Below are 26889 nucleotides of genomic sequence, written 5' to 3' on the forward strand. Positions count from 1 at the left end.
TGAAACTGAAAATAATTCATGAACAAATGTTTTACTTTTGTTGGTAATGAGAACCTTTTTCTCAGTGACAATATTTCAATTCTCACTAAAATGTAAATTAAAGTGTACTTTAAAAAAGCATGAAGATACTTTTTGACAGTGTGCAGCGTTAAATTCATAAATGAGCATTACAAAAAACTAAGAAGGTTATAATAAATCCAAATGCAACTTATACTTGAAAGTATTACTTTCTTAAGTTAATCTGTTTTTATGGCAACCTTTGGTTCATGTTCACAATACACAATCTGACAACCCTTCACTGTGAAAACAGAGTAGAGAGGTACCATTGTTCTAATTTGACACAGTATAGTACTGAGAGCACAGGTTTCTGTAATTTATACTTTACCCCTTAAAGAGTTGGTAGCACACATTGCCCTGTTTTCTGGCTTATCTTCAGTGTTAAAACAATGTACTTTCATCTTAAAGCATCACTTGAAACTTTAACAACAATAAAATCACAAACTGTCACACATTGTTCAGCAGCACTATCACATCAAAGTTCCTGTATTTCTTTGGGTGTCCAAGTATGGTGCTCCAGCTAAACCCTTTTAAAAGCATGTTTTTGCACCGGAAGGGACAACCTCTGACTGTAGCAGGATGGGACTTGTATGACTGTTAAAACATGTCAGTGTTCCTAAAAGAGGCTAATAAGACCAAACGAGGAAACAGTCAACATGAGCTGGGAACTGACCTGAAAGCTACCTCCCAAACACTCATCAGGAGTGGTTCCTCTTGGGGAAACCTAGCCAAGCACAAGCAGCCGTTCTCGCTCTTCATGCAGAGGGGCAGTTCGGGCAATGTAATAGCTAACAGAGCTATCAGCACTGTAACTGCACTAACCTTCTGATTGAAAGCACACATTCTAAAGAAAACATGACCCCTTTGCCACCTCCATATACACTCTTGTTTTACAGGGAAGGAAAATCTCTTCCTCAGATTGAAATAATTAGTCTATTTGAAGTTATGACGGGGCAAAGCTAATCCTGGGGTACCAAAGTGAAGGAAATAAATTAGTGTAAACAATCGTGCCAAGTCCACTTTAAAATCGATAAATTCCATTGCATTTTTTTTTTTTTTTTACTAAGCTCCTGTCAAGTTCTGGTGCAGATCCATGCATGTGCAAGACAGCAACATCTTTAAATAAACAACAGGAAAGCAACTCAAACTCAGACTTCAGAACTGCTACAAATAGGATAATTTCTCCATCAAAGTGCTTTTCTTTAAGTTATACCGCTTGTTTTGATGCATTCAGAAGAAGAAAACATTGTCTTACAGGTTACATACTTACAGGTTCTATGATGACTGTATCTGACAGAACCTGAACACAGTTTTCATTATATATCTACTTTCTGATTTAAACAATTTATGATCTTGCATTCACTCATAGCCAGTAATGCCAGGTGAAATTGTATATATATTTAACTTAAACTGTGTGGTGAGATAAGTTGCATTTTAGTGCCATGTTTCTGTCATTCCTAAGCTCTTTAGGCATTTCCATAGCATAGTGCTGATCCCAGCTAGACCACGTTCCAGACGAACATTTATGAATCTTAATAGTTTTGCTGAGGCAAATTGCACTGGATGCCACTTGAACCAAAATAAGCTGTGAAAAATTGCAAAGCCTTGTTGTGTCTCTTCCGCTCTAGAATGAATTGATTCCAATATAGCTGTTCTGAGTGAGCATGCAGACAACAATCAGAATGCCAAAGTCTAAGTGTTTAAGGCACACAGATTCTGTGTCAGTGAGGAGAATTAATGGTGCTTGGAGCCTTTGGAGCTGTGAGTAATGAGGATGGAGACGGGCCACCAGGAGGATGTGATGAGGATTTAGAATGCAATTCATGGCAGTAAAGTACTTCATCACAAAGATCTCTTCTCCCTTACTGCAAGTGGACAGAGTTTATAGTCAAATCCCTTTCCTGTCTGTTTCATAGCACACAGATGACTGTGTGTGAGTCCTTTTGCTATCATATTATATAGGTTTAATGTAGAACATAACATTACTAAAAATTAAAATGGTAATCAAGTTATTAATGTACTTTGATCTTTATTTAAAGTAATAGAGCGGCATTCTAAGTTTTAATTACATTTTTTAATTAAATGAATCTCTAAAACTTATTTACACTCAAGACATAATTAACAACCACTCTTTAGCTCTATGAGATCAGATGCCTGTAATGAAGAAGTGTGTGTTTTTCACAGGGTATGAAACGGCCCAACTAAAAACCTTAAATGAAGTTTTTAAAAAAAGTGCTTTTCTCTTCTTCTGTATTTCTAAACTACTTAGAGCTCATTTTGATTAATCATCAGTTGGCAAATTTTCAAACCAACCTTAGAAAATGATAAACGGTCCATGTAGAATTTAAAGCATCTTATTTTCCAATGCAAGGTTTAGCTACAAGCTGCAAGCAATTTCTTTCTAATCTATTTTCTAAAACAGTTTAAAAAAATATAATATTCTTATTGTTAAAATCTTGATTAACAGATCAACAAAACTCATCAGTAAATTTAAAAATACAGATTTAAAAATTTAGCTTATCTGAAAATCTGGGAAAAAAAATCTGAAGCTGGAAGCAGTGACCGTGTATCTTCCTGTCACAGTAACCTTGCAGGCAATCAGTGGCTCTGGGAAATCACTTCAAGAAATAGTCTAACACACAAAACCACCTCTTCCTATTTTCACTCCATGCAAAAAGAAGCAAATCTGAATGACAATAACCCTCTTTTCCAGAATATCTAACTATTTAAGTAGCACATAAATTCATATTTAAAAAGAAAATGTCAGAGTGTGAAAATGTTATTGCTGCATGTTACAAATCTGCGCCTCAGTGTTAAGTATTACTCATTCATTTCTAAGCCACACCAGCACACAATGTCCCATTTTCAGCTGCACGAGCTGTTAAAATTAAACCTGTATTTGTTTGGCCTTTTCTGCTTTGGATACCAGATCACCTCTGGATGCTGGTAATCTCATCAGAAATAGCTTTTCATCACTGAACAAAGACGCCTTAGCTGCTCTGGTCTGAAGCCCAGAAATAAGGGGCACAGCATATGTGGCACACAAGTCTTCCACCAGCTTTCATAGATAATTCCTGTGACTAAAAAAAAACATCCAATTCCTGTCTTGGAGGGATGGCAATACAAAAAATACAAGCTTCACAATCACAGCATCTCCATTACTGTTCTGTTATCTTGATGTCAAGACTTTGCCATGATCTCGAGACAACAGTGGTCCACTGGCATTATTGTGGCGATGAGGGGAAACTCTTGTTGAATAGAAGCAATCACAGGCCTTTAAGTAGAGAGAATGTATATATGTCTGGAGAACTAAATGTTCCAAAGTAAAAGCTGAACAGTCGCCAGTGAAACAAATTCATCACAACAAGCAGCACAAGGCTAAATTTACTGCACTGCTTTATTGCAGTTTTTCCAGAAGAACAGGTTACCTAAAAATTTGAATAAACCACTATTTTACAAATGAACATTTTGTGACAATACTTTCTTTTAAATGATCAATATCAATTCAAAAAGTGAACTATTGTCAAGCCATAACACCTACTTTAAAATTTTCATCCCAATAAATAGCTGAATTTAGCTTCAGGTTTTGTTTGTGAAGCAACAAAACCCATAACATCTAGATCAAAAACATTGCCATGTAAGCCTTGTACAGGCATGGTGACTCCCATGTGCCACGTGGATACCACATATATATCTTGGTTCTCAAACCTATCAGGGCATTCATTTCTTGTGCGGTTAACTTCTGGAGAAATGTAGTCAATAAGCAAAAGCAAAAGCAAAAGCGGAAAACAGATGCAATTCTTAAGCTGTTTTGTGACTAGATCACTGTGAGTCTCAATTAAGATAATCTAACACCTCGTTGAACAGTGAGTAACAAGGACTCTGCTGATGTACTGTTAAGGTTTCCCCCACAAGAGCAATCACGCTACAGAGAGACAGGCCAGGCTGTCTAGTTAGCACCTCAGCGGCAGCTCTCTGTGGTTTGCCTTGACTGGAATGACAGCTATGCTGCATGACATTTCATCAATATTGGGAGGGTAGGCCGAGGGGGTTTAATTCCTAATCTAGCTGGTTTATGTGAGCTCAGGCCAACTCAAGAATCTATTGAACTGAATTAGAGGTACTGTAGATGGAAGGACAAGCATGTCAGGATGCTGGTCCTGTTTGGAACTTGTAGTAGATTTTATGACTGTGCAGAGACATTCAGCATGCTGCATGCTTGTATTGCCATCTATTATTCAGCACAAAGACAGTTTCCATGGTGTGCCATTTCACTAAAGTACCATGGGAGCAACTGTTACCCATGTTGTGCTCATAATTCCAATGCCATGGAGACAACACTGAGGACTGGGGACATGTGAGTCACAATGCAGAGATGAAAACATGGTGAATATGTCAAAGATTACTTCTAGACATGAAATTAGTCCATTTGGATCTAGAACTTATGAACCATCTGAAATATAAACTGCTGAATGGGTTCAGGTAGAATCAGAGGTAAACACTTTAACTAAGCCAGAAAAGTTCATCCTCTCTATAAAATGCATATTAGAAACCATCAGGTGGAGGATTAACTCTGCATCGTCAAAGATCACTATTTCAGTCTGAAGTTTGTTACATACTCCACAAGAAGCAGGAACTTTGTTCTTGCTCTCAAGGCCACAGAAACAAGAAAACAATTTGCTTTCGCCGGGTCCATTCATATACCACGAGAGGCTTCGTAAGCAAAAGGACAGGAATCACTGCCGGTGGTGATGTCTGCTTTATGCACAATGAACCCTGTTATTTCAGATTTAATGTAAACTTTGTCCGCGACAGGGAGGGTCTGTGTGTGCCACGTGGTTTTTTTTTGTACTTTCTCACCTCCTTGATCAGCTGTTTTATCAAAACAATCCATTTTACCTGCATCAGCAAAAATTCGGACACGGCAACTTTCTGGTTTCTTGGTTGGACATTTGAGGTTGCTTGGTTAACATAGAAAAAGCATGAAGCAGTTGATCAAAGTTGCTGTGTCAGCATTTTTGCTTCATGCTTTTCTGTTAACCACGGCAAACTCAAATGTCCAGTCAATCACATGATACTTCTCGGAGCCCCACAAGAAAAAACTTCTGCCAACTCTATGTGTAGAGAACAGCGTTCAACTCAAGAACAAAAGAAGTTTTTTTCCCCACACCCTCGAGAACAAGAACAATGTTCTCGGTTCTCGTGAAGTACTTAGCAGGCTGAAGTCATGGTTCGTCAGTTCTGGCTAAGGGCATGTAACCCATATGCTGCTATTTCCGTGGCTTCACACTTTCTGCCATATCAACATTCATTTTAAAAATGTTAAAACAATCACAAAAATACATTATTATACATTCATTGATATTACAATATTTCTCTGCTACCATAGTGTGAAGCAGTTATTCAACAAAGTATTTCATGTTTATATTTGACATTTCTTATGTTTAATGTTATTATTCAGCTCGATGCTTCATTCTGCTTTAGCAGTGCAGTTGTTCAGACTTGAATCAGTGAATTTATTTACTGATTCAATTTGAGGACCATGAATTTATGAATCAAGCTGAATGAATATGTTCAGCAGAAGTGTCACCAGACCAACAAATAACAATAAATAGCTTTGACATTTCTGAAGCTGTGCTGCTAATGTGACAAAAAAAAAGTTTCCATGGAGAAAACAAAACAGAATACCTTCCCAACAAAGCATGTTTAAGTTAGCCACTCATGTTTATCATCTGCTTGCAGGATTAGACTTTCAAATGCAATATTAATAGTTCAATGTGCACATTTTAAAGACAGACATAGTAATGTAGAGTCTGAGGCCTAATGTGACAAATAAATTAAACATTCTGATGCTTGACCTTTATCACCGACAGCTTGTCCTTCATCGGATGTTCCTATTCTAAAGTCAGGACTGCATCAAAGACATGAAAGGAAGAGCTTATACTTCATAAATGTCATAACCTTGATTATGTAATGCATCGTAACATAAGAAGTACACTGTAGACAAGAGGATTACTACCTTGTTAACAACATGTGATGTTCCCTTGTGTATAGATGTGGTCTATAATTCATTCCAAACATTGTAAATAACTTGGAATAAACTTGCATAACATTGACACTTTTTAAAGTTTAAAGTGTGGTCAGCATTTCTGTCAGAGTTTTCCAGTAGCTTTACAGTCTGAGTTATCAGCAATGCTTTCCTGTTCCAAGTAACCTGCAAGCTATCATTTAGGTTGCAGCATTTTCAGCAGTTTTAAGAGCTCTGAGTTGAAAATCAAAGCTTCTGAAGAACCAACTCCAAGCTGCTTCATTTATCAGAATGAGCCAGTTCTGTGTTCTTTTAACTCAACTGCAACTAAACTCCAAACTAAAACAAATCCTCACTAACCTGTAAATCACCTAACACTCATATGCTTAATTTGGAAGAATCAGAAGCCATAAAACCATAAATTCTCCAGTCTTTTTTTTTACATGTCAGCAGCAGTTCTTTGAAAGATGAGTATGTTTTCATCAGTAATTACTGCTATGATGGACACACCTCATGATTAATTTGTCATTGGTAGCCCTTCCTCCTCCAGGAACACCCTCCACCCCCCACAGACACAGTCCTAAATAATAGCCCACCCGCAGCATCCATCTGACTAAACAGAGGAAGCCTCTGTTGACAACCACTTCCTGGGTACTAGGCTACAGGCAGCAAAAGAAGACATTCCCCAAAAGGACTTAAAATCCAGTAAACCCCAGGAACCAGCAGGTTTGTGCTTCTCCAAAGCTGTCTTAGAGGGAGTCATCATACAGCCACAGAGAGGTAAAAAACTTTTATGTCCTTTTGTGTTCGTGTGTACCATGAGTTATTACATCAGTCTGCTTTCATTTATTTTATCAAACTGAAAAACTAATGTGAATCTTACAGCTGGGAAATTTACTGGCTGATTTTATAATGAATCAAGGATTTCTACTTGAAACACAAAAGGGTTGATTCTCTTTTCTTTTTCTGCATGGTGATTTTATACATACTTTCTTTTGCTCATTTATCATTTTATTAAAGAACATGTGGCCATTACAGAAAACCTATTCATCGTTTGGTTCACTGAGTACTTGATATTTTGTTAAGCGTCTACATCTGAGGATAGTTGAGAACAGAAACAACAGAGCCATATTAGTTGATGTTGTGTAACCATGTGAAGTTTTTACAGGGTCACGGGTAAATGCACACTGAAAGCTTTGCTTCATCAGCATTTGTTGTACTGTAACTTCAATTATGTAAGTGCAGCAGGCAGACATGCATGATGCAGTTAGTGCATGTCCTCAGTCACATCACCTGCTTCACCATATATAAAAAAAAAACTCTGCAATCAAGTCTCCACTAAAATATTCATTAAAAAGATGGTTTGATGTCCATTTTCAACAGTACAGACTCCACTTGCATGAAAACAGGAATACATGGTATATTACAGATATACTGGGGATGACATGCAATTATGGTACTCTTGGTCCAACTCAACTGTACCATCACACTTTAATTATGAAGGTGATTGCTGACAGGAAAAGGACAACAGTATAGTATATAATTAAAGACAGCACATAGAGAATTGTATACATCTTTAAAAACTTGAAGGACAGAACCAGGGGTAAAAGGGTGTGATTAAAACTTCATTTTAACACCGAAGTAAACTGGAAACTGAATTGAACAAACACATAGGAAGTGCAGGGAAATTTCAGGGACTTGGTTGAAACTCTAAATTCTGACTTGCACAAAGCAAATTTGACTAATGTTTCACTAAAAACATTCATTTAATCAACACCACTCTGGAGACAAACTGTTTGTATCGTTAGCTACACAGCATAATGGCCCAAGTCATATTTTGGCCAAATTATGAGAACTACGCTGATTCATCATACATATTCATTTCCAAAAACCTTAAAATATGACTTAGGCAGTTATGCAGCAAAGTATATGGACGACAGAGGCATTTTTATGGATTCATAATTGTTAATTAAGCCTATTTCTCACTGCACAGACAGCAGCCCACATTAACTCACAACCCTCAGGTTAAACAAAAGGTGATGTGTTAAAATGTTGATGTATAAAAAGCATCAACAGGAGGGATGCAGTGGGTTTGTCATTTTTTTACAATAACATTCTTCATTCACTTAGCTACGGAATATACTGCTCCAGTGTTAGCAGTCCTCTAAAATGCTTGAAAACTACTGTCTCTATTTGGAAGAACCACAGTGAGACAGACAACCTTACCAAAAGCTGTCTGAATGATGTTTAGAAATTAAAAATACCTCATAGCAGGAAAAATAAATGTACAGAGTACAACATAATGCTCTGTAACACTAATGTCTTTACTTGCAACAGGCACGACTGACTGACCATGATCCCTTTCTGTTTGCAGGTAACCATTTTGACAACTAACTCTTGCCAAGATGTGGAAAAGAACAAAGAACACGGGCCAGTCTAATACCAGATCATGTAAAGTATTGCATTGCCTTTTTTTGAGAATTTTTCCCTTTAGATTTTACTTAACCCTTCAGACATTTGCGGAAGCTAAAAATTACTAAATATTTACATCTGTTATATTTCACCAGGTAAGAAATTTGTAATTAAAACAATGAGTAACGGTACATTTTGAGAATGCAAAATTAAAGTATTTTGATTCCTTTAAACTGAAATTATTTTTTAATGGTTATTTTTTTAAAGGATTATACAAATAATGCTTCCAGTGTGTATTTGCTGCAGCTTTGAAGTCATCAACCTGGTGATCAAGACTAAAAATCTTTTTGATAAAAAATACAAACCTTATACCTTAAAGTAAATAGATAAATATTTTAAAATGTGAAATAAAGAAAGTTATATACAATGTATCTGAAAGAAAAATTCCATTCATGAATTGTAACAAATGGAGCTTATCTGCAAAGGCAAGACTAAATTACTTTCCATGTCACAGAAACAAAGCCTACAAAGTAAATCATTATTGTTGTCATTACACCCTCTCTTTCCTCTACTGGAAAAAGTATTTAAAAAATGGTCTGACACTTTTTTAACATTTTACACAACAATGATAAAAATGATTGAACCTACAAGATGATACACATTATGGAGCCTCCATTTACTGCTAACAGTCTGCTGGAGTTTCTGTAACTGACCAACTCTCTATGCCTTTTTTCTACACCTAAATGCTTCTCCTACTTCAAATAACATTTCCACAAGTAAATGCCTGTTTGGTATAACTTGCAATTTCACAGAAGAAACCAATTCAAAACATTTTCTATTGAAGATGGTTTATATTTCTGTAAGTCATGAATCATATGATGTTCCACAGTAGCTGCACAATATTCCTTCATGTATTTCTGACTTATCTAATGCATTTTCCTCTTTCATGTAGGTTTTTCTCTGGTCCACCAGTACATTCAGCGTTTTAATGAGGTGTCTGGCAATAAGACAGGTAAAATAAGAGTGCTCCTGCATTTTCTGATTGATAAACTTGATCATTTTTAGATGTTACAAATAAATGACTAAAATGACACACAGTCACAACACACACGATGAATAATAGAATCAGTATTAAATGTGAATTTATTGTACCCCTTTGTGTTAACCGTGTTTACTCTGTGCTCAAAGTAGTGAGGGTGGCAGGCAAATGTTTTCATAATAATCATATCATCTGTTGATTACTATTTTTCCCCTCATCAATTCCTGTGTGATCATTGATCTTGTCCTATTTAAAGCCTTAAGAGCAGAGCGACTGTGTGAGATTGCAAAGTCAACTTCATGCATATGCTTTGTGTAACGAGAGAAACATCTGATGCTTTGCAGAAGTATGTTTTACAGTATTGCAAATCCCTTTATAGACCAATTGCAGCCGATTAATTAAATGCTCTAATATAAAAGAAGAAACTTTTGAATTGTATATTTTCAAAATGTAGTTTGCTTGAACTGTTTTTCCATCATTGCCTGCACTACTTTTAAGCAAACTTCATAACATCAATTAAAAAAACATAACATCAATTATGATGGTTACATGGTTACATAAATAACCTTATTCAGATGTACATGAAGGGTACGTTCCCTGTTTTAATTTTTACGTTTTTCCAATTTCTGATGACATCTTGAATAAATATTTCTTATTAATTTAAAATGCACTCGATGCAGTGTAGCTGATACTGGAACTTGTCAACCGCTTATGGTCCTGCCACTAGCAGCAAATTCTTGTCTTAATAATAGGACTATAATGAGCCTCTGGTCACTTTTCCCCCCAACATGACATATTTGTATATAGCTGCCGTAGAATCAAGCCTGCTTTCAATGCACAGAGCATCATTGAGGACATGTTTGACATTCCTGACATCTGCTGGTAGCAAATGAGAAGTCTGTTTTATTCTAAAAGAGCAAAAATCTGCTCTCTTATAATCTGATCAAAGTCTCTCTGTGTCTCTCTTGACTTTATTTAGCCGCCATCCGTAGAAGATCTAAGACCCCTGGGGTGATGATCACACAGTATTTAGCAAACTTGCCAGAGGGTAAAAGCACCCCAGACTTTCAATGCAAACCAGTACCAGTAACCATAAAAGAAGGTATGTCTCTATACCATAAGAAGCCCTAAAATGAAACCACAAGGTTACAGAAAATGATCGTCATAGTGTGACTAACACTAACAAACTTGTCAGATATTAAAATTATCCTGCAATTATGTGAAATTAAATTAAACCATCTTTAAACATGTTCTTTAGGAAAAATGGCTGTTTTCAAGGCTGTGGTGACAGGGGATCCTAAACCAGAAGTTTCTTGGAAAAGAACTAAAGGAACTTTGTCAGACAAGGCAAAATTTCAAAGAAAATTTGAAGAATCAACAGGGGAATACATATTAGAGGTGAGCGACTCAACTCAAAAGATTATGTCACTGGTGGAAAACTACTCATAACTTCATACACAGTTTTGTTTAAACTTTGCAACACTGAAACACAGTAAAACATATTTATGTGAATTCAATACCTTGTTTTTTGTTATCATCAGATTCATAAAGTGACTTCTGCAGAGGCAGATACATATAAATGCTGTGCTGTGAACGACTATGGCAAAGCTGTATGTACAACAACTTTAAGCATAACTGATGGTAAGATGTTCATGTTCTATACTTGTAAACACATGCGAGTGTATTCGCTTAATTGTATTTCCCGCAGATGTTTAGTCTTTTAGGCTTAATTTTTTACTGAATGGAAAACACAACTAAACATTTTTAGGCCAGATACATTTCTCCATTTCAGAAAGAAACAATCATTGTGTTTTAGTTGACTTTTTTTAGTCAAACATGTGCAGTTTAGATGCATAAATATAAACTTGGTCTGAATTTTCATATTTTCAGCTGCAACAAATCCCGCAGATTTCAGAAAATTGCTGAAAAAAAGGTAAGAATGCAAGAAACTGAAACAAAATCCCGTAGGAGTGTGTTTTATAAAAATGACAAAAGGAATGCAATTAAATGTTTGTGCGATCTTTTAGTAAAGTCGCAGATGGAGAAAATGATGAGAAATTCTGGGATGCAATGCTGAATTCTGACAGGAGAGACTATGAGCGCATCTGTTCTGAGTATGGCGTTACAGACCTAAACATGGTTCTCAAAAAGCTTGAAGAGAAGAAGAAAGAGAGAAGTCAGAATAAGCAAAAGGTATGGAAATCATTCCATCTCTATTCAGTTATATTATCCGCTGTGAAGTCATCCATGTAGATTTCAGTATAAAATAATTTTATTTAAGGGAACAGACATTGGTCAGGTGTGGAAGTCCATGTTTATTCTAAATGTTTACAACTGTGTCGTAATGTTATAGTCAATGATTCAAATTCATGTTTTCTTGTACCACTAATGTTCCTACTGTCTGCAATAAGTCATTATTTACACAACTGCTATGTTAGTAATGGCTATTTACTATTATATAAACTAGCAGTTAAAGTATTGCATAAAATGAAAAATGTAATTAATGCCCATGATGACTTTGACTGTACAAGGAATCAAAGCCTTCATAACAAACAATTTTGTGTATCAGCAGGACAATGTCATTTGCTCTGATGATGATGATGCAACAGAGAAACATGGAAACAAAAGTGTTGGGAGAACAAGGGATGTTGGCATTAACGGTCAAGTGCAAAATGACATGGTGGTGCATCAGGAAGACGTTGAAGAGGTAAATTTCCTCAACAGACAGCTAAAGGAAGCAGGTGCTGAAGAGGACTTCTTACTCACAGAGTTTAGACGTAAGTTACACATCCTGAATCTTCATGGTTTCCTCCATATGTGAGGAAAGTAAACCAACATCTTGGTTCTGGAAATTATCTCTGCTTTTGTATTGCTGACAGCTTTTAGTTTAATTTTGAACAGTTAATTAATTTCCCACACTTATTCTTTTTTTTGTCAAAATAATCACAACAGTACAATACTTCATGTCAAAGTCACTTATTAACTCTGGTGTGATAACTATTAACACAGCTGTTTATAAAGCTGAGGATTAAATAATGTCCAGTATTTCATAATCTTTTTTTTTTAATACATTTAAGAAACATTCATAAAGGTAAAACTTAACATTTTAACTCTGTGTTCATTTGATGATGTTTACTTTCTGAAAGTCTGGATAAATTACCCTCATAAAGTTGCCCCTGTCTTTTATGTAACCACACTTTTGACCTTGAAGAAATATGTAAAATGCAGATTCAAAGTGCTCAAGAAATGAATTTTCTTTCTTTTTTTTCCAGTTTCCAATGTGGACTTTGTTATCAAAATTCAAGAGATCACAGTTCAAGAGAAAGACAATGCTCTCTTTGAGTGTGTTTTGACACATCCACTCTCAAAGATCACATGGATGAGAAAAGGTGTGGTCCTGGAAGATGGAGAAAAATATGGTATAACTGTGTCCGGCCAAAAGCTGATTCACAGGCTGCTGATTAAAGACTGCAGTATGATGGATAAAGGCATCTATTCAGCTGTGGCTGGTATTACATCCTGCAGTGCCTGGCTGGTTGTAGAAGGTACAATCTTATAGTACAATGCAACAACCATCTGATAACGTCTAGTCTTACGATGTAAGTGACTTTTTTTTTTAAGGAATCCATGATGTGCTTTTGTGTATGCTTAAAGATGAAAGACATGCTGCATCTGGTGGCAAGAGGACTCTCCATAAAACTGCAGTGGCTTCTGGAACAAAAGCTGACCTGGAAAATGTGGCCAAAGAGCAGCAAATAAAGAACCAAGAAGAAATAGAGAAGATTTTGGCAGCTGTAAAAGCAAAACATGCAGAAGAACAACTGAAAGAAGAAATTGCATTGACATTTAGTAGAGAAGACTGCAATGAGATGGATAAAAAGGGAAAAGCAAAATGCAAACTCTCAAAAGATAGCAAAGCTCTGAAAGCAGACAGCTCAGGATGTGCAGCAGATGGAAGAGAGCAGCTGAATACAGGTGACCCCATGAGGACAAATTACACCAAAGGTCAAAGAGGTTTTGACACATTAACAGGTAAAGTGTATATCTCCCTAACAAATGCATGTTCATCAGAACATGTCGTTAGGAACAAACTAAGATCAAAGTTAATGTGCACTGTCAATCAGTCCGGTTCTCATTAGTTATGACCAGCTCATGGTTTTTTGTTAAAAGGTGGTCTTTACTTAGTTAAGTGTGACACAGTACGAACAGCTCTTAAATTTACTGTTTGCAGAAATAGTAGGAGATCTTAGTTAAATGGAACTCAAGTTATCTAGTTAGAGGGCCCATTCAAATTAAAAATAAAACAATTGGCATATGCAAACTAGAAGCAACTTAGGAATATTGTAATACATTAGACATTATACTGGTACTTAAAACACTTCATATCCTGTACAATGGCAGGTACAATAGTCAGACAAGCATTTAAATAAAGGTTTTCATTTTACGACTAGAATTTACAATCAGCATCTTTTACAAAGTATCATTCTTTAAATATCAATTTAGAAATGGACATTTTCTTTGCCACTGAATAAGTCTGTGGAACATTTTTCTGCTGATTTAACATAGGTGATGTTTCAGAGTTTCTTTGATAAATGTGTTTTGTCTGTCCAGAGTCCAGTGATGAATGTGTTGAGGTGAACCAGCACCAAATGCTGACCGAGAGTCAAATTAAAATAAAAAAATCTAGTGGAAATAAAAACATAAGAGATTCTGCCAGAAACCAAAAGACAGCAAAGAAGGTCCAATGGAAGGAGGAAGAGTCTGGTAAGGAGAAAACACGCTGATCATGCAGATGACGTACTTTATCTGTGAGCCAAAATTAAACATATCAGACAAAATGGTAACAAAATGGTATTGAAGCATTTGGCAAAGCTGATACAGATGACTGCAGTTTTTATGTTCAGCTGAGTAAAAACAACAGGAATGAGCCAGTAAATGCTAATTTCCTTAATCAAATTTGTTCAAATTCTAAGTTTAAAGAAAATACAATTTCCTGACCAAATAACCTACATTCATTTAAGGATGTTTCACTTTTAAGACAAATTTTTATTGGCTGTAAAAAAGGAAAAAAATCAAAGTCTTGCTCTGCTGTACAGAAACAAATATGAATAAGAATCACATGACCGCAGGGAATGGTGCAGTCATAAACTATAACTTAGTCAAAGTTTGAGCAAAGTCAAGATACAAGGACGCCATGCACAATACAGAGGCAGCATACATCAAAACTCCTTTTCCACTGTTTAAGTATTTTAAAGCCATTTTGCAGACTCTTTTTCAATCTGCAAAAGTAATTTTACTTCCATCATTAACTCAGGTTCATATTCAGCATTTTTCTCATTGACTGTGTGCCTTTATCTCCAACTCCTTCCAAGCTACAGCATTAATACAGCATCAACTTCTTTAAACTCCAAAGCTTAAAAGATTTAAAAAGCAATGTTTATTGTTTCATTGTTTTCAGGTTGCTACACAGATCCAACTGAACAAGCAAGTGACAATGATGAAAATGGAGAAACTGCTGGCCAGACAACACGTCAAGGAATTTCTAAGAGAAACAAAAAGCCGAAGGACCATGTAACCAACGGTAACAGACTGCAAATTATTCACTACTGAACAGCGCTGTATAAATTTAACACCATATGACTGTCCGGTTCCATGATGCTGATCATACTGTCCCGCAGTTTGTTCTTTAATATGCAACCTTTTAAAACATGCTTATCATTGATCATAAGTTTGATCAGAAGATCATCTTCCACATGAAACTTAAGTTTAATTAAACAAATATTACCCTTTGCAAGGCTGGAAAACACACGATTTTGGCTTGCAAAGTCAAATTATGTAACCTCATGTCAGAATATGAACTGATCTCCTCCTAATGTATCAACCTAGCACAGATAGTTCCGGTGCCCATTGTGCTAAAAAGACTGAAGCACTAATGCCTATAATTGTAAAGGGCATTAATTCAATTACCAAATACATAAAGGAATGTAAGCAACACTGCTAAACAAGGCTAACACCACTTTGTAAGTTTGTTTTGCAACTGTATGAAACAACAATGTAATAATATTCTAAACTTAAAATTCACTTTGTAAAGCTGCTTGGATTGTATTTCAGTTGTTTTCCTTACAGATCCACATGAACAAGAAAGTGACAATGAACAAAGTGACTATGATGAAAATGATGGCTCTGCTGGCCAGGCAAAGCATCAAAGAAGTGCTGAGAAAAGCAAAAAGCCAAAGAATGCTGTAGCCAATGGTAAGAATAGGATCCACCAGTTTTTACTGTTGTATCAAATAAAGTTATTTTTGCTCCATGATGCCATTTATACTGCACAGGGAAAGAACAATTCTGTTTATGTGGCACAATTAATTCAAAGTGTACAAAAAAAACCAACCGGGGAAATAATACATGTGATATGTTAAAAACAAAATAGTATATGCAGCCAAACTTGTGGAAGATTACATATTGTATGTTCAAAAACATAAACATATGTTAACTACATATTGACATGGACTAGTATGTTGCAGCTGAAAGTCTTTTTTCACTGTTATTGTGCCCACTGTACACTTTTAGATGCAGTTTTGGTCTCTGAATGCAAACTTTTAAAAAATGCTTTCCAAGGTGAAAAAAATTGTACTTCAAATTTCACACTCGTGTTACTAGAAAACTGGAGATTCTGGTTTGCTAAATCATATTAATCAAATTATGGATTCACCGCTCCTTTCCACAGTCGGCCAGACAGCTCTGGAGCCTACACTGCAAAAGGGTTTATGCAGAAATACCCTGTAAAAGATACATTTAACTGCCAACTGTATTAAGCAACAGGGGCATCAGAATATAGCAGGTGCAACTGTAAGATAAAATTATGCCATTCTGCAAGTTTATTTTCTAAAAATTGATCAATGGATTTATATTCAGAACTTAAAATCCACATTGCAAAGTTGTTTTTGTATTCTTTCCCTCACAGGTCCAGATGAACAATTAATTGATGATGAACCAAGTGACCGTGAAGATGAGCCCTATGCTGGCCAGACAAAGCGTCAAAAACTTTCTAAGAAAAGTAAAAAGTCCAAAAATGCTGCAGCCAAAGGTAAGAAACCACACATGGTTTACTACTGTAGTGTTGTATGAATTTAAGGCCAAAAGTCACAGACATTGTTCTGCTCTGTTATGACATCCATATTCTCCCAGAGTTTGTTCTGTAATAGGTAAAAAGGCCGATATGAATGTGCTTTGAGTGTGAGTGACTGGATGTTTTCTCTCTGGATTGGTTTTATGACTGACTAAGAACAGTTCCATGGCCCTGATTTAAATAATCTGATAATAATTAAGTAAATTATTTATTTATCACGAGAAAATTATGGTGAAAACCGTGGACGAAAAATCAGGTATGGACTCTCTCAACTTCAATAGTTTAGGGAATCATTTATTATCAATATTTTATTATTATATCAGCTTTTTAAAGGAAAAACTTTAAAATAATAGTTTGTTTTTTTTAAGCTATGGAAATTTATATTTGTAAGAGTTCAGGAAAAAAAAAACATAGTTTGTGTATTGTTAAAATTAATTTCTACACAGATTCAAATGAACAAGCAAGTGACGATGAACCAAGTGAAATTGAAGACGAAGACTCTCCTGGCCAGGAAAAACATCAAGGAAGATCTAAGCAAAGCAAAAAGCCAAAGGATGCTGCAGCCAATAGTAAGAAACCAAAACTGATTCACCAGCGTATATAGTTGATGCATGCATCTCTTATTCATTTGAAATCATTAAGACGATCACAGTGACAATAACGTCCTGCACATGGTGATTTTAAACAGATGAAAGTACATTTTCTGAAGACTGCTGTGGGTGCAGAGAGACTGAAGGAGTTGGCAACTTTTCCTCACATGCGAGACGTAAACGACAAGGCCCACTCATAGAGGATATGGTGATTGGTGAGAAATCCACAAGTAACTGTATCATGACCAAAGTACTAGAGTACTGCAAATCCAACACCTCTTTGACCTATTACAACAAATATATTACTTTTTTTTTTTTTATTTCTTTTTCATTTTCAACCTACTACTTGTCTGTTTATGAGACATATTTGAAATACAAATTTGAAAAAAATAAACGAAAAAATAAACTAAATCCATTGCTGGCTGTTCTTAGATCCAGGTGTTTACTTCATCTTGGGTTTGTCTGATGTCAGTGCCATCATCAGCGAGACTGCAGAGTTAATATGCAAACTCAGCAGTGAAGACTGTGAGGGAGAATGGTTCAGAGATGGCAAAAAGGTAAGTCATAAGCATCAGACTAATCTTTTTTTTGCTTCTGTGTCTTTGGCCATCAAAGCATATTATCGAGTTGTTATCAGTTCTATAGGCATCGTGAAGTTAATGTCACCAACAGCTGTAGGTTTAGCAAAGTTATAACCACAAACACAGATTAAGGTCCGTGTTTTAGTCCTCTATCCTGACACTGTAATATGAGCTAATTTTTTTCCACAGAAGGTAAATTTGCAGAATGTATTACCGTCAAGTCAACTTTTGAGGACAATAGTTTGCTTCTTTTGTGACTTTAAATAAATGAAATAGATTTTTCCTTCTCATTTTGGATAGCAACACCATAATAAATGCATTAAATCATAAACCTAATGACAGGGGTGTCCAGCTGCGCTCCTGAAGGGCCACAAACCTGCAGGTTTTCCATGTATCCCTGCTCCAACACACCTGACTCAAATTAATCATTGTGCAGAACTTATACGTTGTCAGATATATTTAATGTGAGCCAGGTGTGTTGGAGAAGGGATACATGCTGGACAATGGCTCTCAAGGACCAACATTGAACATTGGTCTATAGGCATGGATGATTGTGTTTTATTGGGTACATGTAATGATGTCCTATTTCCTGATGCTTCTTTTGATGGGTCATTTCAGGGAAATAATATTCTTATGATTTAATGCAGCCTTGCAGACTTATTTTCTTTATTTAAATATAAAAAAATTAAATAAGCTTAGAACTCGGCCAGACAAACTTGTTTAACATCTTAATGAACAAGAATATATTCAGTCTAATAATACAACAATGCAATATCCATAAGGGTCTCAATAAAGTAATAGTTTATTTGTTTTGTAATCAGATTTAACAGAGTCAAACACGTTAGCTGCGACATCATCCCAGGCTATGGCCACAGTTTTTGATGCTACCTTAACAAAACCTTAACATTACTATTTCATTTGCTATTTTTTTGTTCAAATGTACAATACATATTTGGATTTTGTCTAAATATATTTATTTTATGTGACTACACAGCTCTAGGATCCACACTGTTTCTCACTTTTAAGATAAAATTAACATACATTTTTTGTGTTTGCTTCATTTCCCATCAGATATCTCCAGATGACAATTTCTCCATCACTAAAGATGGAGCAATCCATAAATTAGTCATAATCAAGTGTGAAGAAGAGCATTCTGGGAAATATCGTTTTGAAGTAGATGGTCGTAAAACAGAGGCGAGGATCAGCGTTAAAGGTATGACGATTATTAAAGAAAGCAAAAAATATTTTATATTGTTAAACAAGAGGAACATTTACAGTCAGCTTTGGAAGAATATCAACACTGAATCTAATAAACCATGTCACCATATCTTATCCTAACTGGACCTTCTGGTCAGATCCCCCCAGGTTCAACACTGAAGACCTCAAAGTTTTCACTGAACCTCTGACGGTTAAAGTGGGCCACAATGCCATCTTCAAACTGCAATTCGTTGGTCACAAACCCATAAAGATTCAGTGGTACAGAGAAGGAGAGGAACTCCAAGATGACAACAACACAAAGATAGAGAAATCTGAGAGTCACAGCCGTTTGCTCCTGATCAGATGCCAGAGGAAGGACACAAGAGAGATCAAGCTCAAGCTCAAGAATGAACATGGCTTCATTGAGGCAGTCTCGCAGCTTATTGTGCTTGGTGAGTTATGGAAAATGTACAATTCACTTTATCGATGACGTTGGGGTGCTGAACACATGGTTTGTTAAAAGGTATTTTACCAAAGATGTTTCTCAGCATCATTGCCAACGCTTCATTGATACACACCCTGCTTAAAAATACATCTTCCCTTAAAAAGGTAGCAGAATATTTTTGTCAAGTTTGAGCATTTTCTGTTTGTTTCAGACAAACCATCTTCGCCTTTGGGCCCTGCAGAGGTAACCGAGAGCTCCGCTACATGTGTTGCATTTAAGTGGCGGCCTCCAAAGGATGATGGTGGTTTGCCAGTTATTAGCTACACTTTGGAGCGACAACAAGTGGGACGAAACACCTGGAAGAAAATAGGGGAAGTAGGCGTGCCCTGCTACCGTGACACAGATGTGGACCGTGGACGGAAATATTGTTATCGCATCCGAGCAGTGACTTCAGAGGGTACAAGCGAGGCGATGGAAACTGATGAAATGCAAGCTGGCACATTTGGTAAGCCAAATCAATACTAATGTAACATAAATTAACTTGTCACTTTATTAAATTCACCAGTTATTCAATAATATTTCTTTATTATTTGTCTCACTTAAAAATGATTTCTATTGTTGGAAAGCCTATAGGCCTTTGGTTTGTTGCTGTCTACGACTGTGTTGAAATGTGGCAAAATCTGCAGACTACATCAAAGTTTCAGCTCATCTGGATGCATTTTGCCCCCATTAGTGTTTAATCTGGACCATTTCTGTCAAAACAATATGACAAGATTGGTCGAAATTGTTTTACCCGATAGATTTTCTTTTTTTTTTAAAGTTACTGTTTTACTTTTCCAACAACTAAATAAAGGCAGATATTAATGTATATAATTATAAAAATTACTTACCTTGTAGCTCTCTAGTAATAAGGTATGTTCAAAAATAAAACCATTTAAGCCACTGGAAAATATCTTGTGTCCATTCCAGCCAGTAAAGCTCCATTAAAGCACAGTTGCCAACAAAATATTAAAAATGCACACTTACAGTTTGCAGGTCTACATTATGAGTGTGTCTGCCTTGATCACGACTACAAGTTGCCTTCTAGCCACAGGAGACTCCACAAAAACTTGAAAACTTCTGCCAGAGTTGGAGAAAGTCCCTGTCTGGAAAGTCCAAATCACCATTCTTTCTGATCCAATTATTCCTGTTAATTTGAGAGACAAAGCCTTACCCAAGTAGCATCACTCTCTAAAAGGAATTGACCTTTTATGGTTATTTGATAGTCAATTACATCATAACACCTCATGGCTACTTAGCATATTCAGTAAATAGACTGCGAAGTTGAAGAGTGCGAAGTTTATTCTCTAATAAAACATAAAACATGCTAATATTTATAAATTTCAACAAATAATTTTGTAAGACATTTAATTATGCTCCAAAAAGGAATACCATCTTTTAAAATAGACCTGTTTATATAACTTAATGGAACAACCTTGCTCAACTGCGGATATTTTTATTTTTTTAGTTACTTTTACTTACTTAACTGTATTTACTTTCTTATAGTGCTTTTGTCGAAGACCATTAAGTTACGAACGCAGTTAATAAGTACTTTTCTGTTGGTTTAATAGAAATTTACCTTCGTTTTAACAAGTGTGACGTGAAAATGGAAAGAAGAAAACAGTTTATTACCATCTTGTGGCGCCTTGTGTCGTTATGACCGAAACAACGCGGAGTTTCTCTGAAAAGGTTAGACATGACAGGATTCCAGTAGAGGTATGGGCGCAGGTAGTGGATTAAAAATATTAAAAACATCAAAGTTTCGCGTTTATTTTGCATATTTTATGAATTGTAATCAGAAACGTACGACGGAATATCAGTCACTGTTCCGCGGAAGGAAAAGCACAGCTGTTACTAATCACGTTAATTAACTCCGTACTTTGCCTGTTTGCCAACCAGACAACATGATCCTTTCTTCTTTTTAACCCATGTACGTTTTTCTTCTGTGCGGCATGCTAAAGTGTTTATTTATTTATATGGATGCTAAAATGTGGCACGTGACAAAATCTCTGTGTCGTAATTTTCCCTACATAATGTTCTGTGTTAATTATTTTCACAAGTCATTGTTAGCGGCTCAAAGCAAGTCACATTTCATTTTGAATGATGAGCAGAAAAACCCCCAAACTTTTTTTTTTTTTAAATTTTATATTTATAATAAAAGGGCAAAGTTTTGTCATTTAAATAAATATAAACTTTTTTTTTTTTTTTTTTTAAATGCTGAAATGTATGTAGATTCAGATATAATTCCAGAGGGAACCTAATTCATTACAATGCTTCTGTAAACAGGAAAAGCAACATTCATAAAAAAAAATAAAGGTGAAAGTGAAATAAGAGTGAGATGTTGAATTCAAGAAAAATAAAAGAAAAAATACAATACTAGGCACAGTAATTACAAAGAGATAAAGTTCTACTCCTCTGTCGCAGAGTTATGGACTGTGATGGCACTGGAAGACAGCCAAACATGGCACAGCTCTCCAGCATTAACAGGACTATGTGTAACATTTTCAGCAGCTTGAACCCAAAAAAACTCAGAAAACCTCAGGACTGTCAAAAGTAAAGATTTTATTTGGATTGCCAGTACATAAAATCCACCAGCTTGTTTCTCCGAATCAGTCGTGTCTGGAACAGGGAATCGGAAGGCGTGATCCAAAATACAAAATCCAGTCGACGTTCAGAGTTACAAAAACCAGAGACCTAATCAGTGGAGGCAGAGTTCCAGACTGAGGCAGGCAGGCTCAGAAACCAGGAGGAAGAAAACAGGTCATTCACAGGCTGTCAGGAAGATGTCCAAAAGGCTTGACGTGTGCAGGAGAAAAAGCTCTGACGACCTGGCAGTCAGAAAAAGGAAGGACTGCTGCTTGATAAGATGGAGGCACAGGTGAAGGGAATTAGAGTCTAATCGTGGTGCCTTCAGGGAAGCTCCGAAAATCCTCTCCACCAAGGCGCCATGACACTGTGTGCATGACATCACAAGTAAATGACAGAATATCTAAACTGAAGCAAAGCAGATTGTGTCTGACAACATTTATCAAAGTGACTGTTTCTGCACTTTTCAGCTTTACCTGCCCCCCCTGCCCCTCCAAAAGTGATCAGTGCTTTTAACGACTGCATAAACCTGGCATGGACTTCGCCAAGTAACACTGGAGGTTCTCGTATTCTGGGTTATATTCTGGAGAAACGCAAGAAGGGGAGTAATCTCTGGACTGTGGTCAATGCAGATGATATTATAAAAGGTATTTATTTTATTATGAGTAAAGCGATAATTCTACTGACAATTACATTGATGTTTGGTGTGTTTCTCTCCTGACTTCTAGAGAAAAAATATGCAGTGAAGGATGTTGTGGAAGGTATGGAATATGAATTCAGAGTTTCTGCCATAAACCTCTCCGGATCAGGGGAATTTAGCAACGCCTCAGAGTTTGTCTTTGCACGGGATCCAAAGAGTGAGTATTGCAACTGTTCCTCCTACTGCAGCAGAATGAGCAAAACATTATTAACATATCCTAACAAATAATCATACACATAACTACACGATTAATATCTGATTATCTTTGTCCACCAGAGCCCCCTGGAAAAGTTATAGGCCTGAAGGTGACTGAAACGTCCTTCACTAATATGATCCTGACTTGGACCAAGCCTGAGGAGAAACCAGGCGAACAGGATGAAGCTAAAGGATATTTTGTTGAGATTCGACAGGCAGACTGTATTGAATGGTCCCGATGTAACAGCACTCCCATAATCATGACTTCCTTCAATGTGAAAGGCCTTAGAGCGATGGATATGTACTGGGTGAGAGTGATTGCTACTAATGATGGAGGAGAGGGTGCCCCTGCAGAGCTGCCCAACTATGTCCTTGCAATGCCCTTACCTGGTATGTCAACCCTCCCTCCCCAGCAGACCTTGAAGCTTCTTTTGGTTTGTTGCAGTGACTATTATTTTGGAGAAATGGCAAGAGTTGCATGGTTAAATTAATTGCTTAAAATCACATTGTGCTGTGACAGTCTGTAGCTGTTTAAGGGGAAATGGCTGCGTATCCTTAGGCTGTTGTTTTCTGCAGAATAGCATTAATGTGGTATGAGAGGAATTGTGACATAGTAAAATGTGCAACCCTTAAGTTTGTACATTATTGCAACTATAACCACTTGCAGGTGAAAGTGAAGCAGAAAAGTGAGACATTGAGCATGAACTTTATGTAATCAGACATACAGAGAAGAGAAACATGAATGTGATCACATACTGGAATGGAAGATACATTTCTTCAATGCACTGAGAAATGTAAATGTGGTATTCATATAGTTGTTATTATTATTACTACTGTGAGGCTGCAACATTTTGTACTGTGATATTTATCAAATGTTATGTCATAAGATCAAGTTTGTTGATGCTATCTGAGACGACTCTTTATGGTTTCTCTTATTTAGTCAGGCCAAAGTTCACCAACAAAAAGATGAAGAGCTTCATGGTGGTGAGGGCAGGGAACTCTGTCAGGATCACAGTAAACTTTGAGGTGGAATTTATGCTTTATCTTTCATTTTTTTTGACAAGCTGTGGATTTTCACAGTTCAGGTTTTCCCTGTTGCTTCTAAGAGTTAATTATGCTGGAATATTCTGTTTATTCTTTGTGAAACAGGCCTCCCCACGGCCAGACATAATGTGGCTTAAGGACAATGTGCCCATGACGAAGCGTGTTACAGTGAGTAACTCTGACGGCTCATCCCAGCTGCTGATTCCCAGTTCCGAGCGCTCTGATTCTGGCATCTACTCCGTTTTAGTGAAAAATCTTGTCGGCCAAGAAACATTCAGCACGGAGGTTAGGGTTACAGGTAAAACTAAAACAAAGACTTTTTTTTTGACAGTTTTAAATGTCTTTTAACTTATCTAATGAAACTATAAACTGTAATTCCAGATGATCCGAAGCCTCCTGGAGCAGTGGAGCTGGAAGAAAACGTTCCTGGCACAGTAACAGTAATCTGGGAACCTTCTCCTGATGAGAAGCGGGACGATCGTCTCCACTACACTGTGTCCAAACTGGACTCATTCAAGCACACATGGACCACAGTGGCTGACAGGCTCTTCAACAACAGGTTCACAGTTTGCAACATAATACACGGGAGGGAATACCATTTCCGTGTGTATGCCAAAAACGACATGGGCATATCAGAACCCTCTGAGTCACCAACATGGGGGATGGAGAAGAGGAAAGGTGTGTTTATGTTTGTTACATTTTCAAAATTCTTGTTTGTCCACTTTTTATGACAATTAAAATATGTCATGCCTTCTCTTGCAGAGAAAGTTGTGTCATGTGAGCCATCAAATAAAGCCTGTGATTTGCAGTGCGTGCCATCTTTTATCGTACCTCTGAAGCTCCACACCGCAACCAAAGGATACGAATGCTACATGAGCTGCGCGGTGAAGGGAAACCCCACACCAAGAATCACGTGGTATCGAAATCACGTCAGTCTAAACACCGATACTAACTATTACATCTCCAACACTTTTGGAGTGTGCTCCCTGCTGATCCTCCATGTGGGTCCCAAAGACATGGGAGAGTTCAGCGTCATCGCAGAGAACAGCTTGGGGCGAGCAGAATGTTCCACAGTGCTCAGTGTCAGAGGTAAGAAGGAAACAGTGACATTTAAAGCAGGGGAAAAGGAACGTTGTTGATGTTGTTTTTCTGTCTCTCATTCAGATTAAAGAAGCTGAAGACGTCTCCGTTTTAAAGATTCGCTCTCCTGTACCAGATGATGCGAGAGGTTCTGCTGCTTTGACATCACGCAGATGCAACACTGTTTGTTGGACAGTCGCTGATATTAAAAATGATTTTCTTTACTGAAACATTGCATTCCTGTAGGCCTGTGAAACTTGTTCATATATTATAATCATGATCATCATAGTTTTATGTGATGTCTTACCAGTCGATTGCTGTTACAACCCAGTAACGCCGCAGCTTCCAAAACTATACTTTACAAACCATTTATGACAAGATGTTGAGATGTTTTCTGTTCCTTAATCTTCAATTTTAAGTATAAATTGATGTATTTTTAAGTAAGAATATTAATACGGCAAGATGTTTGTTTAAGTGAATAAAAAATTATTTGTGGCAAGTACAGAAATGGGAGCAGATAAATATGGTCAACTTAAATAAAGGTTTTGATTTGATCCTTTTGACTGATATAATTTCAATAAGAATTCATTCATTTAATATCCATATGGGCCGATGTTTAGGGTTTTGTGGTGAGAATCAGAGGTTAGATACATCTGATGGATGACTGATGAAAGAGAAAAGAACAAATAAAATGAAAAATAAATGCAAAAATGTCTCAAATCTCTCATTTTTAATTTCTCTTTGCTTTTTAAAAGAAAAAAACCTCAACTAAGCAGAGTGGCTTTTTTATATGACATCACAAGCCAAACAAGCTGGGAACAACTGGTTGATAAGGTCTTCCCGATTGATCATTTCACCTTGATGTGGACATAGGAAGTAGCAATAAACAGGGATGATCTAATCAACAACTGAAGCTATAAAATTAAATCCAAGGGGATACTTGTGTGAATTTAAACAGTATATGTAATTTTCACACCACTGATTACAGTAGATTTTTCTCTTCTTATAAATGGTCTTGTCCAGCATTAAAGTAAGCAGAATTATAATTTGTCTGCTGTGTTGTGCTGAAATAGCAAGTTTGCTTTGCTAAAATGAGTTTTATATGTATAAAGTTCCCCTTGATAATCCGAATTCTTATTTTATTTGTTCCTTACTTTGAGTAATTGTTTATGTAATTTGGGTAGTAGGACTGGACCTGACTTTCAAAAATAAACTAAGGATGAGACCAATGTGAATTTAAATGGTATAAATCAGTGATATTTCTTACAACTAATTACAGTGGGTTTTTAACACTTCTGTTTCGTCTGAATCTAGTAAAAACTGAAAAGTGAGCTTTTTATGGTGATGTGGAAACACACGGTTAAAAGGATATCCCAAACAATAAATATGATCAAATTCTCATTTAACTGTACTTTTGTTGAAAATTGAACATGAATTGAAAGGGCATTTATTTATTCATTTATCTGTTAATTTATTTATTTGGTTGTTTGTTAATTTATTTATTTACTCAAGCGAAGAAGTAAAGGCTTTGGCCTTTAAAAGAAACGTGTTTCTGCAGTCATGGACGGCACATAACATGACAGCCTCATCTTAGTTTTGTTTCATCTTAAAAGGTTACCCAAAAAAAATTTTTTTTTTCTCTGATATAATATATCTATTATAATTTTGCCACTCCTCTCTGAAACACGACAGCAGGCAGATCATTAGAACAGATGTCAGGTCCGACGCTGCGGCAGTCTGTAGTGGCGCACAGTGCTGCGTCCACCA

General features: G+C 36.5%; 1 protein-coding gene across 1 annotated transcript; it reads left to right on the forward strand.

Moving 5' to 3' along the window:
• Window positions 1–661: 661 nt before the first annotated feature.
• On the forward strand, window positions 662–25211 carry LOC306754537 (immunoglobulin-like and fibronectin type III domain-containing protein 1; the record flags this gene model as incomplete). Its single annotated transcript, XM_079238555.1, has 27 exons — window positions 662–838; window positions 8423–8459; window positions 9450–9509; window positions 10516–10638; window positions 11427–11469; window positions 11564–11729; window positions 12109–12313; window positions 12809–13081; window positions 13191–13568; window positions 14148–14300; window positions 14995–15117; window positions 15663–15788; window positions 16501–16623; window positions 17112–17234; window positions 17354–17470; window positions 17688–17812; window positions 18908–19049; window positions 19192–19485; window positions 19690–19983; window positions 22574–22750; window positions 22832–22960; window positions 23080–23388; window positions 23939–24024; window positions 24148–24340; window positions 24424–24720; window positions 24805–25131; window positions 25207–25211. 27 exons carry the CDS (start codon window positions 662–664, stop codon window positions 25209–25211), a joined length of 4605 nt encoding a protein of 1534 aa, XP_079094681.1.
• Window positions 25212–26889: the final 1678 nt, after the last annotated feature.

This window comes from Telmatherina bonti, assembly GCF_933228915.1.
Source record: "Telmatherina bonti genome assembly, chromosome: 4".
In the NCBI taxonomy this organism is placed as follows: Eukaryota; Metazoa; Chordata; class Actinopteri; order Atheriniformes; family Telmatherinidae; genus Telmatherina; species Telmatherina bonti.